The sequence below is a fragment of the Vulpes vulpes genome, chromosome 6, assembly GCF_048418805.1.
Source record: "Vulpes vulpes isolate BD-2025 chromosome 6, VulVul3, whole genome shotgun sequence".
NCBI lineage: Eukaryota > Metazoa > Chordata > Mammalia > Carnivora > Canidae > Vulpes > Vulpes vulpes.
This window is the reverse complement of record NC_132785.1, coordinates 108,443,231-108,462,585: the sequence shown is the minus strand read 5'-3', so window position 1 is coordinate 108,462,585 and position 19,355 is coordinate 108,443,231. Positions and strand designations below refer to the sequence as shown.

The 19,355-nt window shown below is 36.5% G+C and overlaps 1 protein-coding gene across 6 annotated transcripts in view; it reads right to left on the bottom strand.

Annotated features, from left to right (window-relative positions):
- Positions 1-19,355, bottom strand: part of YLPM1 (YLP motif containing 1) — a 75,672-nt gene that overhangs the window by 2,840 nt on the left and 53,477 nt on the right. For 2 of the 6 annotated variants that reach the window (XM_026008604.2, XM_026008605.2), the window contains exons 17-19: positions 18,589-18,669; positions 15,437-15,488; positions 10,275-10,405 (exon numbers count right to left, since the gene is read on the bottom strand). In XM_026008604.2, the coding sequence (XP_025864389.2) occupies positions 10,275-10,405; positions 15,437-15,488; positions 18,589-18,669 (264 nt within the window). Of the gene's footprint in view, positions 1-10,274; positions 10,406-11,578; positions 12,286-15,436; positions 15,489-18,588; positions 18,670-19,355 lie in introns of those variants that run through there. The other 4 variants (XM_026008606.2, XM_072762044.1, XR_012002249.1 and 1 more) reach the window with 2 other exon arrangements.

Sequence of the window (19,355 nt, the reverse complement as noted above, 5' to 3'; positions counted from 1 at the left end):
TCTCAATCTCCCTTGGGATCAAGGGGACACACTTTAGCAAAAGATGATTATGGTTAAGGAGGATGAAGGATGGAGAAATGGACAGACTGTGGCCACTGAAGAAAAAAACAGCACGTCCTTGGCACAGAGTTAAACACACTGGTCAATTTCACTTTGAATAAACTAAGAGCTAACTTTTAAGTCTGCAGCTTAAATTAAGTCTTTAAACTCAGATAAAATAAAGAACATAGGATTAGAAGAAAAAATATGTAATTATGTTTTAAATAAGCAATATGTTTCAGCACAAATAGTTTTATGTTGAAATTATTTTATTTATTTTTAAAAGATTTTTATTTATTTATTTATGAGAGACAGAGAGAGAGGCAAAGACATAGGCAGAGGGAGAAGCAGACTCCCTGAGGGGAGCCCGATGCATGCTCAGGACCCCGGGATTACACCCTGGGCTGAAGGCCAGCTCAGCCACTGAGCCCACCCAGGCGCATTAGAAAAAGCCATCTGTCTTTCTTTTTAAATTTAAATTCAATTTGCCAACATATAGTGCTCATCCCATCAAGTGCCTGCCACCCAGTTACCCCATCCCCCCACTTTCCTCCCCTTCTGCCCTTTGTTTCCCAGAGTTAGGAGTCTCTTATGGTTGGTCTTCCTCTATTTTTCCCCATTCAGTTTCCCTCCTTTCCCTTATTGTCCCTTCAGCATGGAGTTTTAAAGGTCAGCAGGTTGGCTGGGAGAGACATAAGAGAATTGCCCTGCTCTTGGAGAGAAGACAGGCAAATATAGAGCGTGGAAATAGCAATCTGAAGAATGCCTCTGGCATACAGTAGGAAAGTTATTTGCTCATTTTGGAGCACATCCCAGAGGGACAGCATTCACAGAAAGAGACCCCTCTAGGAACAAAGGACCTGGCCAATGCCACTTCCCTCACCTACCCCTCAGCATAACCACAGGACTACCTGTGGGAACCAGTGCAGCACCAACACTAACGACCTAACTTGCCTAAACCAAGACCTGCCCCCCCCCCCCCCCCCCCCCCCCCCCCCCCCCCCCCGCCCACCGTGCTCTTGCGGAACTTAGCCTCAGTGAGGCAGAACTCCTCTCTCAGAAGACTGAAGCAAACGCTCACGTTGCATCTCCCGATGTGGGAGTTTGTGGAGTGTCCTGGCAGTGGTGGCAAGAGGTCTCATTTCACAATCAGACCAGAGCACATCTATTTAAAACGCACCACATTCAGGCCAGGGACCAAACACTGCCCACAACTGGCAAAGAGCCTCTGCAGATAGCTGGCCTGAAGGATAAAATGGCCAGAACAAAAGAGCAAAGCCTACAGAGCATTCACTGGTCACACTTTCAGAAGCATGAGGCCCTGGGGAACAGGAGATACCATATGGACCATATGGCAGGGCACTACAGGACCTTTTCTTCATAAAGTCATTACCCTCAAGAATGAGAGATGTAGCCGACTTTCCTAACACAGAGAAAGAGGCAGAGACTCAGACAAAATGAGAAGTCAGAGAAATTTATTCCAAATGAAAGAACAAGAACATGGCCAGAAGAGATCTAAGCAAAACAGATATAAGTAACATGCCTGATAAAGAATTTAAAGCAATGATCATAAGATACTAACTGGACTTGAGAAAAGAATAGAGGATATCAGTGAGACGTTAACAGAGAGAAGGAATAAAATAGCAGAGAGAAAGGGTACAATAAATGAAATGAGAAATATGCTTGAGGGAATGAACAGCAGGATGGAAGCAGCAGAATAAATTAGTGACCTAAGGAGACAGAGTAATGGAAAGTAATCAGGCTGAACAAAAGAGAAAAAAGAATTAAGCAAAATAAGCATAGCCTTAGGGAACTCAGTGACTCTATCAAATGTAATGACATTCTTATTATAGGAGTCCCAGAAGAAGAAAGAGAATTTATTTGAAGAGTAACAGCTGAAAACTTCCCTAACCTAGGGAAGGAAACAGATATCCAGATCCAGGGAGCACAAAGAACTCCCATCAAAATCAACAAAAGCAGATCCACACCAAGACATGTTGTAATTAAATTGGCAAAATATAGTAATAAAGAAAAAGTCTTAAAAGGAGCAAGACAAAAGAAGGCAGTAACTTACAAGGGAAAACTCAGAAGGCCAGCACAAGATTTTTCAGCAGAAACTTTCCAAGCCTGAAGGTAGCACTACATGGGAAAACTCTGCAGTCAAGAATACACTATCCAGCAAGGCTATCATTCAGGGAAAAAAAGGACAAAGAGTTTTCCAAACAAACAAAAACAAGGGAATTCATTATCATTATACTAGCCCTGCAAGAAATATTAAAGGGGATTCTGAGTGTAAAGGAGAGACCAAAAGTGACAGTATAAAGGTAGAAGCATGAAAGCAGTAAAAATGAGTACTTCTATAAAAAAAAAATCAGTCAAGGAACTCACAAAAGGATGTAAAATAAGACAACATATATTTAAAATGTGGGGAGAAGAGGAAAAAATGGGTTCAAACTTAAATGACCATCAATTTAATATAAATTACATGCAGAAGAGGTTATAAATAAACCTAATGGTAATTACATATCAAAACTATCAATAAATATGCAAAGAATGAAGAGAAAGAAGTCAACTGTATCACTAAAGAATTTTAGCAAACCATGGAAGAGAGAAAGACAAGAAAGGATCAGAGAAAAAATCTCCAGAAACCACAAAACAAACAGTAAAATAACAATAAATAAATATTTATCAGTAATTATTCTGAATGTAAGTATACTCAATGCTCCAATCAAAAGACATATGGTGATGGAATGGATAGAAAAAATGATGGGGCAGCCCAGGTAGCCAGGATCTGGATATCTGTTTCCTTCCCTAGGTTAGTGCTGCCTTTGGCCCAGGCTGTGGTCCTGGAGACCTGGGATCAAATCCCACGTTGGGCTTCCTGAATGGAGCCTGCTTCTCCCTCTGCCTGTGTCTTTGCCTCTCTCTCTCTCTCTCTGTGTGTGTGTCTCTCATGAATAAATATATAAAATATTTAAAAACAGAAAAGAAAAAATGAGACCCATCTATATGCTGCCTACAAGACACTCAATTTAGACCTAAAGACACCTGCAGATTGAAAGTGGATGGAGAAATATCTATCACACAGATGGATGTCAAAAGAAAGCCAGAGTAGCAAGACTTAAAATGGACAAAACAGACTTTGAAACAAAGACAGTAACAAGAGACAAAGAAGGACATAATATAATAATAAGGGTATAATCCAACAAGAAGATGTAACAACTGTAAATATTTATGCACCCAAAAGGGGAGCATCTAAATACAAAAAAAAACAGTTAATAACAAACCTAAAGATCAGAAGAGATCACATATTTAGTCCACAAAACAAGCCTCAACAAATTCAAGATCAAAGTTATACCATGCATTTTTAAAAAAGATTTTTATTTATTTATTCATGAGAGACACAGAGAAAGGCAGAGACAAAGGCAGAGGGGGGAGAAGCAGGCTCCATGCAGGAGCCCAACGTGGGACTTGATCTCAGAACTCCTGGGATGTCCTGAGCTGGAGGCAGACGCTCAACCACTGAACCACCCAGGCGTCCCTACCATGCACCTTTTTTGACCACAATGCTATGAAACTAAAAGTCAACCACAAGAAAAAAATCTGGAAAGAGCACAAATATACGGAAGTTAAATAACATGCTACTAAACAATGAATGGGTCAACCAGAAAATAAAAGAAAAAAATTTAAAATGTACAGGGAAACAAATGAAAATGAAATATAACAGTCCAAAACCTCTGGGATACAGCAAAAAATGGTTCTAAGAAGGAAGTATGTAGCAATACAGGCCTACTTGAAGAAACAAGAAAAATCTCAAAAAAACAACCTAACCTGACACCTAAAGGAGCTAGGAAAAAAACGAAAACAACAACAACAACAAAAATCTAAAGCTAGAAGAAGAAAGGAAATAATAAAGATTAGGGTAGAAATAAATGATATAGAAACTAAAAAAACAATAGAACAAGACCAATGAAACCAGGAGTTGGTTCAATATCAATATCAATAAAATTGATAAAACTCTAACCAGACTTACCAAGAAAAAACAAGAATGGATTCAAATAAATAAAATCACAAACGAGAGGAGAAATAACAACCAACACCACAGAAATACAATTTCAAGCGAATATTATGAAAAACTATATGCCAACAAATTAAGACAACCTAGAAGAAGTGGATAAATTCCTAGATAATATAAACTACCAAAACTGAAACAGGAAGAAATAGAAAATTTGAACAGATGGATAATTCCAAAGAAATGGAATCAGTAATCAAAAAACTTCCAATGAACAAAAGTCCATGGCCAAATAGCTTAATAAATGAATTCTACCAAACATTTAAAACTGAAACAGGAAGAAATAGAAAATTTGAACAGACAGACAATTCCAAAGAAATGGAATCAGTAATCAAAAAACTTCCAATGAACAAAAGTCCATGGCCAAATAGCTTAATAAATGAATTCTACCAAACATTTAAAACTGAAACAGGAAGAAATAGAAAATTTGAACAGACGGATAATTCCAAAGAAATGGAATCAGTAATCAAAAAGCTTCCAATGAACAAAAGTCCATGACCAGATAGCTTAATAGATGAATTCTACCAAACTATTTAAACAATAGTAGCTATTTTCAAACTATTCAAAAAATAGAAAAAGAAAACTTCCAAATTCATTCTATGAGGCAGCATTATCCTGATAACAAAACTAGAGAAAGACACCACTAAAAAGGAGAACTAAAAAAATAAATAAATAAAAAGGAGAACTACAGGCCAAGATTCCTGATGAACACAGTTGCAAAAATTCTCAATAAAATACTAGCAAACTGAAGCTAACAACACATTAAAAAAATCATTCACCATGATCAAGTGGGATTTATCCCTGGGTTGCCAGGGTTGGTTCAGTATTTGAAAATCAATCAATGTCACATCAATAAGAGAAAGGATAAGATACATATGATCATTTCAATAGGTGCTGAAAAAATATTTGACAAAGTACAACACCCATTTATGAAAACAACCTTCAACAAAGTAGCTTTAGAGGTAACATACCTCAACATAATAAAGGCTATATATGAAAAACCCACAGCCAGTATCATCCTTAATGGGAAAAAATGGAGAGCTTTTTTTCCCTAAGGTCAGAAACAAGACAAGGGTATTCACTCTCACCACTTTTATTCAACATAATATTGAAGTCCTAGCCACAGCAATCAGACAACAAAAAGAAATAAAGAGCATCTAAATCAGTAAGCAAGCAGTAAAACTTTCCCTTTTTGCAGACAACATGATACTACATAAAGAAAACCTGAAAGACTCCACCAAAAAAACCTGCTAAACGATTTTAGTAAAGTCACAGGATACAAAATCAATGTGCAGAAATCTGTTACATTTCTATACACCAAAAAGGAAGCTGCGGAAAAAGAAATTAAGAAAACAATTCCATTTACAAACTGCACCAAAAATGATGATACCTAGGAATAAACCTAACCAAAGAAGTAAAAGACTTGCACTCTGAAAACTATAACTGGTAAAAGAAACTGAAGATGACAAAAAGAAATGGAAAAACATTCCATTCTCATGGGTTGAAAGAACAGATCTTGTTAAAATGTCTATACTACCCAGAGCAATCTATACATTTAATGCAATCTCTATCAAAATGTCAACAGAATTTTTCACAGAATTAGAACAACATTCTAAAATTTGTATGGAACCACAAAAGATCCCAAATAGCCAAAGCAATCCTGAAAAGGCAAAGCAAAGCTGGAGGCATAATTCCAGACTTCAAGTTACATTAAAGCTGCAGTAATCAAAACACTACAGTACTAACACAAAAATAAACACACAGATCAATGGGACAGAATAGAAAACCCAGAAATGAACCCACAATTATATGGTCAATTAATCTTCAACAAAGTAGGAAAGAATATCTAAGGGGAAAAAAGACAGTCTCTTCAACAAATGGTGTTGGGAAAAATGGACAGCAGTAAAAGAATGAAACTAAATCATGTTTCATAAACAAAAATAAATTCAAAATGGGTTAAAGATCTAAATGTGAGGGACACTTGGATGGCTCAGCCATTGAGTATCTGCCTTCACCTCAGGGCAAGATCCCAGGGTCCTGGGATAGAATCCCACATATCAGGCTCCCTGCAGGGAGCCTGCTTCTCCCTCTCCCTATGTCTCCACCTCTCCTTGTGTCTCTCATGGATAAATAAATAAATAAAATCTTAAAAAAAAAAAAAAAAAGATCTAAATGTGAGACCTGAAACCATAAAAATCCTAGAGGAGAACACAGGTACTAACTTCTATGACATAGGCTGTAGCAACCTCTTGCTATGTTTACTGAGGCAAGGGAAGCAGAAGCAAAAATAAACTATTGGAATTACATTAAAATAAAAAGTTTCTGCACAGCAAAGGAAACAATCAACAAAACTAAAAGACAATCTATGAAATGGGAGAAGATATTTGCAAGTGACATATCCAGTAAAGGGTTAATATCCAAAATATATAAAGAACTTATAAAACTCAACGCCCAAAAAACAAATAATCCAATTAAAACATGGGCAGAACTTACGAACAAACATTTCTCCAAAGATGCAGAGATGGCTAAAAGACATGAAAAGATGCTCATCATCACTTATCATCAGGGAAATGCAAATCAAAAATATAATTAGATATCACCTCATACCTGTCAGAATGGCTAAAATCAACAGCACAAGAAACAGCAGGTGTTGGCAAGGAGCTGGAGAAAAAGGAACACTCGTACAGTGTTGGTGGGAATGCAAACTGGTGCAACCACTGTGAAAAACAGTATGGTGGTTCCTCAAAAAAGTTAAAAATAGAACTACCCTACAATCCAGCAGTCATACTACTGGGTAATTACCCAGAGAACACAAAAATACTAATTCAAAGGGATACAAGCACTCCTATGTTTATAACAGCATTATTTATAATAATCAGATTATGGAAGCAGCCTAAGTGTCCAACGATTAATGAGTGGATAAAGATGTGGGGGTGTATGTACATATACATGTGTGTATTATATAAAACGTGAAGTAAGTCAATTGGAGAAAAACAAATATCATATACTTTTATTCATATGTGGAATTGAAGAAACAAATGATCAAAGGGGAAAAAAAGGGATCCCTGGGTGGCGCAGCAGTTTGGCGCCTGCCTTTGGCCCAGGGCGTGATCCTGGAGACCCGGGATCGAATCCCACATCGGGCTCCTGGTGCATGGAGCCTGCTTCTCCCTCTGCCTGTGTCTCTGCCTCTCTCTCTCTCTCTCTGTGACTATCATAAGTAAATAAATTAAAAAAAAAAAAAAAAAGGGGAAAAAAAGAGACGAATCAAGAAATAGACTCTTATATAGAGTGCCTGGGTGGCTCAGTCAGTTGGATACATGACTCTTAGTTTTGGCTCAGATCATGATCTCATGGGTCTTGAGATCGAGCTCTGTGCTTAGCAGAGTCTGCTTGAGGTTTTCTCCCTCCTCTTCTGCCCCTCCCCCTGCTCATGCTCTCTCTTTCTCAAATAAATAAATAAATAAAATCTTAAAAAAAAACAGATTTTTTTTTAGAGACAGAGACAGAGAGAGAGAGAGAGAGAGAGGCAGAGACACAGGCAGAGGGAGAAGCAGGCTCCATGCAGTGACTTGATCCCGGGTCTCCAGGATCATGCCCTGGGCTGAAGGCAGTGCTAAACCGCTGAGCCACCCAGGCTGCCCAAGAAACAGATTCTTAAGTATTAAGGACAAAGTGATGGTCACCAGAGGGAAGGTGGGGGAACAGGATGGGAGAAATAGGCAACGGGGATTAAGGAGTGCACTTCTCATGATGAGCACCTGGTGTATGGAAGTACTGAATCACTATACTGGACACCAAAAACTAATATAACACTGTATGTTAACTAACTGTAATTAAAATAAAAACTTAAAAAAGAACTAGGATGTGCACAACTTAATTTTTGTCTACCCAGCTTACAAAGTAAATTACAAGGGATCACATACTCTGTAGATTAATAGGTATTCAAAAAAAATAAACCAGAGAAAATGTTTTTCATTTGAGATTATTCGTTGTTACTGAACTACACCAAATTATTATTCCCTAGGAAGAGCTATTTCTATTTTTTATTGCCCCAACCTTAAAACTGGAATAGGAAGAATCGACACAAGTAATATCTGAGTGGAGCTAGGCACTAATCTAGAAGGCCCCTAATCTCCCTTTGCCCTCCTCTCAAGCTACATGGACAAGGGTGGGTCTAGGGACTATGTGAAGTATTTAAAAGAGCTTTGAAAACTGGGATTCTTCGTAATGTTATCCAATGTAATGAAGTGTTACTGGCAATTTTACCCTCTTACAATAAACACTCTTAATATTAAAAGTACTGAAGAAACTCATAAGAAGGAAATGATATGTAAAGATAAATGATACAGAGCTTCATCCTAATTAAGGAAATGCAAACTGAGATACCATTTTTGTTTTACCAAATTGTCAAAAGGTTAAAAGGTTAAAAGTAATAGCACCTTTAGTGCAAGTGTGGAAAAACAGGCATTTAGTTACATGTGGGTGTATAAACAGCTGTAACCTTTTTGGGTAAAAAGCTCACAGTATTTGTCAAAATGATAAATCATATTCTATAAGATTGCAGCTTTTATGTTAACTATTTAACCTAGGGATATGCTTTCAAAATGATGCCAAGAACATATGCACCATGACTTTCACCCTAGTATTTATATTAATAACGCAGTGAAGACAGCCTAAGTATTTACCAGTAAGGGACTGGATAAATAACTGTACAACCAATGGCATATTAGGCAGCTATTTAAAAAGAATGGTACGTCTGTATATACTTATATAGAAAGACCAAGACAAATTAGCTAGAAAAGGCTTATCCAGATCATATATAATATGACCCCCCCCCCTTTTTTTCTTCATTATCTTGTTTTAAAGGATACACAAAGATCACTTTTCCTGATTTTGATGTCTATGTGGAAGGGCTATACAACGTTCTGGTTACATTTCTCTGTTCCTTTTCACAGCAAAACTTCATCAAAAAGTTGTCTCCATCTGCTGTTCTATATTTCATTTCTTATTACTTTGTTTGCTCCAAACTGGCTTGTGCACTTCAACTCTAAAACTCAACTGATTATTGATCAATCACCAATGATCTCCAAGTTGCCAAATCTAATATAATAGCCATTTCTCTGCTCCCAATTTACTTGCATTCTCTATATCATTTAACAATTGACTACTCTTTACTTCTTGAAACATTTACCTCTACCTGAATTTCTAAATTTTGGAGTCTTGCGTCTTAGTATCATTTCTAATGTAAATGGTCCCTCACTGACCTTCTCATTGTTTAGTCTCAAACTAGACTCCTCCAATTTTTTCTGAGTCAGTAAATGGCACCACACATGTGGAGTGCTTATGGCCCAAACCCTGAAGATTCACTTTTCATTTATTCCATCCACTCCTGGACCCTCTAAATCTAATCCACTAAAAAGTCCCACAGATTCCTGGGGCACCTGGGTGGCTCAGTCAGTTAAGTGTCCCACTCTTGATTTCGCTCATGTTATGATCTCAGGGTAGTGAGACTGAGCCCTGAGTCGGGCTCTGTGCTCAGCAGGGAGTCTGCTTGAGATCTCTCTTTGCCCCTCCTCCTGCCCTGTGCTTACTCTCTCTCTCACATAAATAAATACATCTTAAAAAAAAAAAAAAAAGACATTCCATAGATTCTCTTCAATACTCTACTTTGCACCTGGCTATTCTGCCCCATGACGAAACAGTACAAGTGGCAACTTAAAACTCCGTTAAGGTTGACAGCATGCTAGCCATGATATTCTTTTTTTTTTTTTTTAAGATTTTATTTATTTATTCATGAGAGACAGAGAGAGAGAGGCAGAGACACAGGCAGAGAGAGAAGCAGGCTCCATGCAGGGAGCCTGATGTGGGACTTGATCCTGGGTCTCCAGGATCATGCCCTGTGCAGAAGGCAGGCGCTAAACCGCTGAGCCACCCAGGGATTCCCTAGCCATGAGATTCTGTTCTCCATTTTTTAAATTATCTATACATTTTAATCTGATAATTTATATGGTCTGACTCCTTTTTTGATTTGTAATATGATACAGTATAAACTAAATCACTCTAAAAATACCATTCATGTTCTTATCTGCCTATAACTTTCTAAAACCAGATGGCTAAAGAAGCCCTTTATCTACTGACAATTACTGGCAAAGTCTCTTACCCTCTTCTTCCCAGGTTCAGAGGCACGAGTGTCATAATCATCAGGGAGCTGTAGGTAATCTTCCATTCTGCTGGCAATTGCCTCCCAGTCACGTTTCCTTTTAGTACCAGTTCTCAAGCCATCCAACTTGTCTGAGGGACAAACACAGAGCCGCAGCATTAAGGAAGAGTGTGAGTTTGCACACAACACACAAACAAAGGAAAAGAAGTCTGGAACACTGTCAGAGGGCACATCCACATTTTTGAGAGCAGCATCACTTGCAGATCGAAACTATCTTCTTGGTTGAGATAGTATCAAGTTCTGTGCAATTTCCATTGTTTATTTGGTGTTCATACTGGCAGGCATTACATTACAATGTTGGTTTAAGGAACAAATACAGGCAGAGCAAGAAAAGTCACTTGTCTCCTGGCCTCCCACCCCCAAATCACACTTCAGCTCTCATGTTCTGAAGGAAAATGCGAAGACGGGTTTTTCTAAAAACTACTTCTTCCACTTGTTTTCTTTAACACAATATTAACATCACCCATTTGATTTGCAATCATGTGTGATACTGTGTCATATGAAAGGTAGACAGTGCCAACAACTTAATGAACCAAGCTAATATTTAAAAAGGTTTTACATTAACAGTTCCTTGGGATTTTGACCACTGTGTGAGGATTCGCCGTAAGTTAAGGTTTCTGAGTAAACCGTACAAATCACCACATTCTTTGGTTATACTACGAAGTGCTACTGACCATTCTGAGGCTAAAAGCTAGCCAGTGAAAGGGACCAGACCTAAATTTTCTTTCTGAATCCTCAATCTGAGAGGGCTAGGCTTTCCAAGGGCCCCAAATCGTAACCAATTAAATGAACAGAGATTGCAGATTCAGAAATTATAAGACATGAGTTTAGGTGTCTTCAAGAACACATGATGAAAATGTGCAGTCATTTTTATTGGTCGTTAATACTGATTTTTAATTCTGTATTTTTATTCTCATGTGAAATATGAGTTACACTGAAGCACTAAATTATTGAATCATCTGTGATTATATACACATACTATTATTAAGCAAGTCAATAAAAGAAAAACTAAAAATGTCAGAAATACACAATAACCACACTTCATTAAACTCCATAAAGGGTGCAGAGTGCGTATAATAAAAATCTGTTAGGCACCAAGTTGGAGAGAAATTGATATGAAAAGAAAAGTACAATGGAAGCAGTGGCAGGAGAAAGGGTGAGTTTATGCTTCAAACGTAAAAGATTCACACACAGCTAACTGTACCATACCAAACAGGCTTAAAAAAAACCAGTAAGATTTCGCATACTTGGCAAAATTTTTATTTCCTAAAACCCTCCCCCATAAAAGCAATAGTATTGAAAAATCTGCAAGGCACACTACAACACTTTACAAAACTCAATAAATTTTTATCATATCACTTTGGAAAAATTTTTAACATGGATGAGTTCAAAAGAAACAGTTGCCTAATCTCTGTAAACCACATGCTGTACCAAATGGCTTTACCCCGTGTGTGTGACAGGCCGTATTATACAGATTCTTAAAGAAGTGATCCCTTGATTGCATAGGGACACAGATGATGGTATTAGAAAACCAATGAAGTCCCACAAACAATAAAACTGTTCTAGTTCAACAGTATACAGACAGTATTACTAGAAGAGTAGGAAGCTCTAACACACTTATTAAATAAACCTCAAGGGATTTCCAAACTTAAGATCAACTTTGACATTAACATACTTCAAAGGAAAAAAATTCATATCTGAACTCCAAGAATAGAGCATAGCCAAGGCAGCAATGCAGAAGGGCAAGTATGAAAACTGCAAGAACTTTTCCTCAAACACTGGGTATGTGACAGGAGTCCCATATTTGCAACATGGAAGATCAGAAGAACATGTACTTCTAGTCTGAACACCCTTGTTTGTAATGTTTAATTTGAAATTTCATTGTACACAGCATGTTTAAAGCTTCCTTCTTGGGGCTGAAGAAAGGTTCATACCTCTTCCACATGGCATCCTGGAAACCCAAACACACAGATGTATGGCATAAGGTGAGGGAAGAGGAATCTGGGGTGTTAATTACAAAAGGCGGCTGGTGTCCCATACACCCACACTAATGATTTTCAGAGGTTTGAATTTCAAAAGATGAGGTTTTAAGATGAAGATGAAGGTTTAAATATCCAACTTGGCAGGTCACAGAATTTCCCACATCTTCAGAACAGTAAATATTATTATAGCACAACAGAAAATTTTTGTAGATACATCTATCTATGCATTTTCTAAACATAAATGGTGTTTCTGAAAATTTGTTCATGGTAAACATATAAGGGTTACGTGCCTATATGAATAATAACTTCATTCCAACTGTGAAGAGATGAAATTGCCTGACATGTAGAAGGCCAATATACAATAACCAATAATCAGAGACAAATGACAGATGAGAAAAGCAAAGTACTTGGTATGGAGAAATCTAAATTAGGATAGCAGTCTCAAACCTTTTGGTTTCTCAAATTGTGAGAAATTCTCACAATTTGAGAAACCAAAATCATATCATCAGAATTTAAGTAGCTTCAATACTGAAACCCAGCGTCTGATGTGGCATGTAACACCTACCCTAGTATTAGGGTGCCTGTGTCCCAGCTGAAAAGGAGCCAGTCAGGGGCAACTGAAATGGGCCACAGGCAGTCTTTAACAACTCCACAGCACCCATGCCAGATGTATTTCAGGCCAGTTTTGAATCTCTCTAAAATTACACCACTTCCAATTTAACATTCAAACATTGGCTGAAGTGCATACTGTACTTAATGAACACAGATCAAGAATCTGCAATGGGATTTAACCAGCTGCATGAAAGGTAAATGAGTACTTTCTCACTGGCAGACTCATTTGTGAATCAAAATTCCCCAGGTACACATTTAACTCTTCTGGCTCAATGTGTGACTTAGATGAAGCTTAGTATGTTTTCATCTAGCATAATCGTGTTACCAAAAGTAATTTAAGAATGTTGGTAAAGTACTAGAAAAATTAATTGTATTTGGTAATCAAATCTATCGAATTTCTTATCATAAGGAAAGCACCATAGACTAATTCTCAGATGAAGGGCCTTATGTTTTAGGGAATAATCTTCTCATTTGGCTCCAAGGACCAATCTCAAAGAAGCAAGCACTTTCAAGAATGCTCACACTCAATTTGCCTTCCTCCACAAATAGATTAGCTCTCAAGATAACACAGTGGTGCAAGATGTCCGTCATTAAATGAAACATCACTGTCACTTATTAAAACAGCAGCAGCAGTGGCAAACATGGTGGGGTTTATTTTCTAGGTTCATTACTAGACCTTCAGTGCTTTTAACTGAAATGGTTTATTTACCAAATCCATTTCTGGAATTAATTGCCTAATGCTTTAAGATGGATTGAATTTGTATAAAATGTGTTTTCTGAGAAGCAAATGGTAGACAGGACAAAATTTTTTCAGAAATCAGTACCAAGTTTAATAACATATTTTCTTGAATATTCATCACAGCTAAATTTCCTTTCTCTTTTGAAATTAGAAAGAAAAATAGAAATTGGACTGGCTCAAGTTTAAAACTTATTATTGTAGATCACATATTACACGATACCTATGAACATTACATGCTTAGCTAAAATACCGATCATTTTTATAATCCTCTTGATCTGTATTTATGATCTCTTTTTGCCCCAAAAGATAACTGCTATTTAGAGAACCAGAAGAGGGAAATGATCTTACAGTCTTACAGGTTATTCTCAAAGTACAGTACAGAGCTTCAAACAGACTTAATCTAATATCAAAATAAGCAGATCTAAAGCATTATTATTTAAAAAGTAATTTGTGATTATTATTTTCCTACGTATTTAATGGCATTGAAACGTTTATAAATGCTTTAAAAGTTTAGAGGAAGAGATCATTGACTAAGATTTCCCAAAGAGAGAAGACCAGTTTAAGAATATGTCAGTAACCACATACAATTTTCACATGTCATACACTAGGAAAAAACCCTAGACTTTATATCAAAGCACCTATCCCTATTAATAATACAGTAATACTAAAGTTTATGGAACTACTTTACATAGGATCTAGTGGACATCAATTGCTAACATGATCAGCTGGGCAAAATAAAAGGCAGAATTTATGCAACTTATGTAAAATGTACTCCTCTTACATCAGAAACACAAAGGATCCCAAACAGTGAAGCAGCTAAATGACTGAGATGTGTTCTATAAACTTAAGATATTTAGATGGTTACTTCAGTCTTGGAGTAACAGTACGATACCAGGAAAAGAAACGCAGAGACTGACAGTTAAATTTCATACATTAGTAAGGTCAATTTTCCAGGAAGTCCTTATCTCATTTTCTTAGATTATTTATTAATACATCTTAACGTGATAAATGATTTTTTTAAGCGAGGTGAAAAAAAAGTTTTGCAATTATTACCATTAAATATTGGAAGAAAATCACTGGATATATATGATTTTCTGCTTGACAGACAAGCTCACATTAGGCAACTCCAACTTTTGGGTTAGATAGTAATTTTAATCAGTTTACCTTGTAATCAACCTGCCACTAAAAATAAACCTAAGGAAAGAATCTTACAAAGCAGGCTCCTTAAAAACCTGAATTACATATCTACCTCCCCCAATCCAGAAACTCTTATTTATTATATAAGAAAAATAACTGCCTTTTAATGAATGTTTGAATGTTTAAACTTCAATATTTATTATTATTACTACTCTTGTTACCCAAAATATTCATAATCAGGTTCAACTTTGGACTGCCTTTAAATATTCTTTTTTTTTTTTTGCCATTAAATATTCTTTTAAAAAAGCAGAAATCTCATCATCTCTAACATTTCTGATTAATATAACAATGGATTTTAGAAGTGACAGTATTTTATTGCTAAATTCATCATACTTCTGCTTATTCTAAAACTTTGAAGTGGTAGTAAAGGCAATTCTTCTAAATACTCTTCTTTCACCCTGTCACAAGATGTAACTAGTTAAACTGAAAGCTTGCTACGGATGTATTAAGGTAGGCCAAAAATCTTGGTTTAAAGCAGAAATTTGGGGAAATTTGTTCTTCTTAAAGCAGAAAGATCTATGACCATTACCATCAGGTATCACATATAAAAACAGGAAAAAGGAGATACCCACCTAGCTTGGCCTCAGATGTGTCCATCTCCCATTTGCTTTTCGGAATGTAACCCTAAATCGCACACAGAGAGAAGCTCGAAGGGTTAGAAAGAGACACATACATGCATATCACTGTTGAACTGGAAAAGCATTAAAACTGGGAACGGATTCAGTTTCCACTCACTAGTTATATATATATCCTTAGGGAAAACACAGTCTCATTACCTCTGAAGAAACTGAATTACCCAATTCACCAACTTCACTGCCCAGATTTCAGAGTAGTCACTTCAAAACACTATTGTGAAGGCGCTTTGAGGCAGCTACAGTTCAGGACACACAGTTGTAGTCCGAACAACAGCTGGATAGGAAATATGGTGAGGATGTACGGTGGTTACTGTGCTAGTATTAATATCATTCAGAGTAGCAGAGTAGTTATTTGTAATAACTAGCTAGCTTGTTTTCTAAGTACAACTTCGATTCTCAAGTGATAGTAGACAAAGAGTGTTCTTCAAGACAGTTACTTTATATTGCAGTGTAATTTTAAGTACTCAAAAGAAAGAAGAAAACATGGTATTGCTGAACACAACTATGAAGTTCCAACTTATTTAAAAATGACTCAACCCATTTACCGGTTAGATCTTACAAAGGCTGGTTTTTACTGAATCAGTATGAGAGCATTTCTTTTTCATCGGTTGGAACCTAGATTATTATTTCCAATGTCTTTTAAAATGACATTTTCCTATTATCCGAAAACCAGAAATCTCCACAGGCAATTTACATTTTATTTAATAAAATAACTGGGTGGTTTATTTCAAACAAAGTCCCGTAAGATTTTCAAATTTCCCAATGTACCTATTTAACTATGTAGTAATACTTTTCCACTTATTCACCTAGCAAGTGTACGGTTATGATTCCTCTTTTCCTTCATTTGGACTCTGTTGTTAGACCAGAACTTTAACATTAGGGCTTATTATATAAACAGATTCATCAAAGGTGTCAGCATCTTCTTTTCAGAATTAATATCTCTACATAGAGAATATTCAAGTCCATGGAACAGACTGACACAAAGGTAAGTTGGCAAGTATGCTGAATGTATGATAACAATAGCTGCTGTGTAAGAGAACTGGAGCATCATAGTTCTTCCAGGAAACCTACAGATTTTGTACATTTCTAGTTTTTAGGCCAGACTAATTATTCACTTTCAACTTATTAGTACTTGAAGTTATAAATCATACCATCTTTCCCAAATACATTTCTACAACAAACCAAGACAAAGCTATGCTGAAGTGATGGTGCTAAAAGTACTCATGAAATTTGTACAAGTGATATCTCGAAAATCATCTGAAAACCTTAAGCATCACTAGAATAACATATTTATAAATTCTGAATCGTATCTACTAGGTTCACTGAAGCACTAAAGAAAGAAAAATATCATACCAATGATCCCCCAGAAGGATTCTCTTAACCAAGAAAAGTTTGGATTTCGCCCAGTTGCAGTGATCAGTACAAAGTAGAAAATGCAAAGTTTATTAAGAATTCCATTAAAATGGTCTGAATGACATGAGACTTGCTCTTAACCCTTTGGTTAAAATTCTCCAAGAATCTTTTACTCTTGGAATAGAACCCAATAGTAGAAGATCTGGATTCTGCATTTTTGAATGGGTTAAGAGAAGTTTTATAACATAAAGATAAGCAGAATGAGTATATTAATTTCCTCCTGCTGGAACCACCCTGTTCTTCCTTAAAACTGTGTATCTTCTCCCTGGTTAAAATGTTAGGCCACTTGGAAATAAAAGAGAGAGTCCAGCAGGGTAGAGTTCTATGACTTCCTTGACATGTTTCTGATGTAATAACAGAGTATTACAGTGTGTTTCACTTTTCAAAGTAAGTAGTACGTTCAATTAAAAGTTCCGAGCTTTGACCTACACTTAAACGAGTCAGATGTTATGAATCATAGCCTGAAATCTCCACAAAAGGAAGACGGAGCTTCAGAAAGCTAACGTTACAGACTTCTCACGTGATCATTTTCTAGTACACACGCTGCAAGTAGCTAAAGAGGTCATTAGCCATATTCCAGAACAGCGTGGACCTTTAAATGAACTTCCTACCTATGTTTTAAATCATATATGTCAAAAGACAACCTAATTAAGAAAAATAATTTGTTTAAAGAAAAAAACATACTGAGACTCAAATGCAATTAACTTTAAAGCTTATTTTTTAATCCGCGTATGAAATCTAAGAATGTAGAGGTTGACACCATCTCTATGTACACACAGTTTCTTTCTTTTCAGAGTCCTCTATATCACACATGGGTTTGATGGGACCACTCCTTAGAGAGTCTGTATTCTCTAGGGGTAGGAATCAGGGTTCTCGCTTTGTACATTTCCAGAAGAATATGAGAAGCAGCTTTATAAAGGGCTGAAGTATTAAATAAACCAAATAATACTTTAAATTAAAAAAGCAACACTGTTTCAAGGCATTGCTAATCTCTGTGCCTCATTATCAAACACTGAAAAGTAACATAACTCTACAGGTCGCATATTTTTCAATGACAGGGTAAGGCAAACATCTCTACAGAGGTGTGATCAAAAGCATTTACAGTAGGTACACGGGAACTTTGAACTCACACTACGGAAGCCTCTCATCAGTTTAAACAAAATGCATTGCCTACAAACTCAATTCATTTTCCCCATCACTTAACAGGATAAAATGCAGAACAAATCCAGCAGTCAGTGGCAACCCTCTGCCTCCTCATTCTAGAAGTTCTTCTGCCTCAGTGACAGAACTCAATTTTGAAATCTTGTAGCAAAGAAGAGACAATTATGCATATGTTGGGTAGGTTGTACCACATATCTGCTGGAATGTAAGAATGCCCTCTCATATATCATTGATTTCTTAAAAAGTATACTCCCCTAAAGCCACCCACAAGTAGATGAGTGAGTACAAGGGTAAGTTTCTTAGCATTCTTAAAATTTTCTTGTAACAACACAGTAGAGGGTCCTTTTGGTCAGAGGGAAAAGAAAAAGTATCCAAAAGTCTCCTTGAAGATGATTATGGAAACTTTTACCATTAAGGTGCAAATCAACAGTAGTAATCTGACCATAGATCTGAGATTAAACCCTTAAAAATTTCAATAGAGACACTTTGTTCAAAGTGGTTGGTCTGTCTCCTACCAGTTCGCTTTCCTCTTCCTCTGCATCTTTCTTTTCTTCCTTCTGTTCTTCGATATTTGCATCAAAATCTTCCATCTCTACCTACACCATCCCAATTAAAAAAAAAGAAAAAAGATGAGTTAACATTTAGGAAAATGTTGAGTCCCTCACTGAAATCTGAAATGAGCACAGTTGCCCAGAGCAAGACAGCACAAACTCACTGTTACATTCTAAGTAATTTTTAAACCCTAAACTTTGAAAGAGAACTTGTAAAAGAATGATATTCCTGTCTTTCATTTGCCTGGGATATCCATCTTTATAATTCCCTATGCAGTTGAGTATAATTATCCATGCTAAGTTGACAATTACTGTTTTGAATGCCTATGATTACTAGAATTTCATTTTAAAACCTTTAGCAAGTATTTTTTCCAATCAAGTAAAACATGTGTTTGGGTTTTTTTTTTTTTTTGGTAAAACATGTATATGATTCACATTTCAAGATGTAAGAAAGGGTATAGTGAAAAATAAGATGATAGTAGCTTGGCCCAGAATGGTAGCAATGCAAATAGAGAGTAGATAGATTAAAGAAGTATTTATAAGGTAAAATTGACAAAACTTGTAGACTGACTACATGGTGAAGAGATAAAGTTGAAGGTTGATATAACACAGAATCAAGAGCAAAGGATAACAGAGAGTTGAGTCAAGGTTTCAGCAATCAAGTGATTTGTGGGTTCAGTTACTAAGAGAATACCAGAAGAGGAGCAGGTTTGTATGAATTATATAGTGGA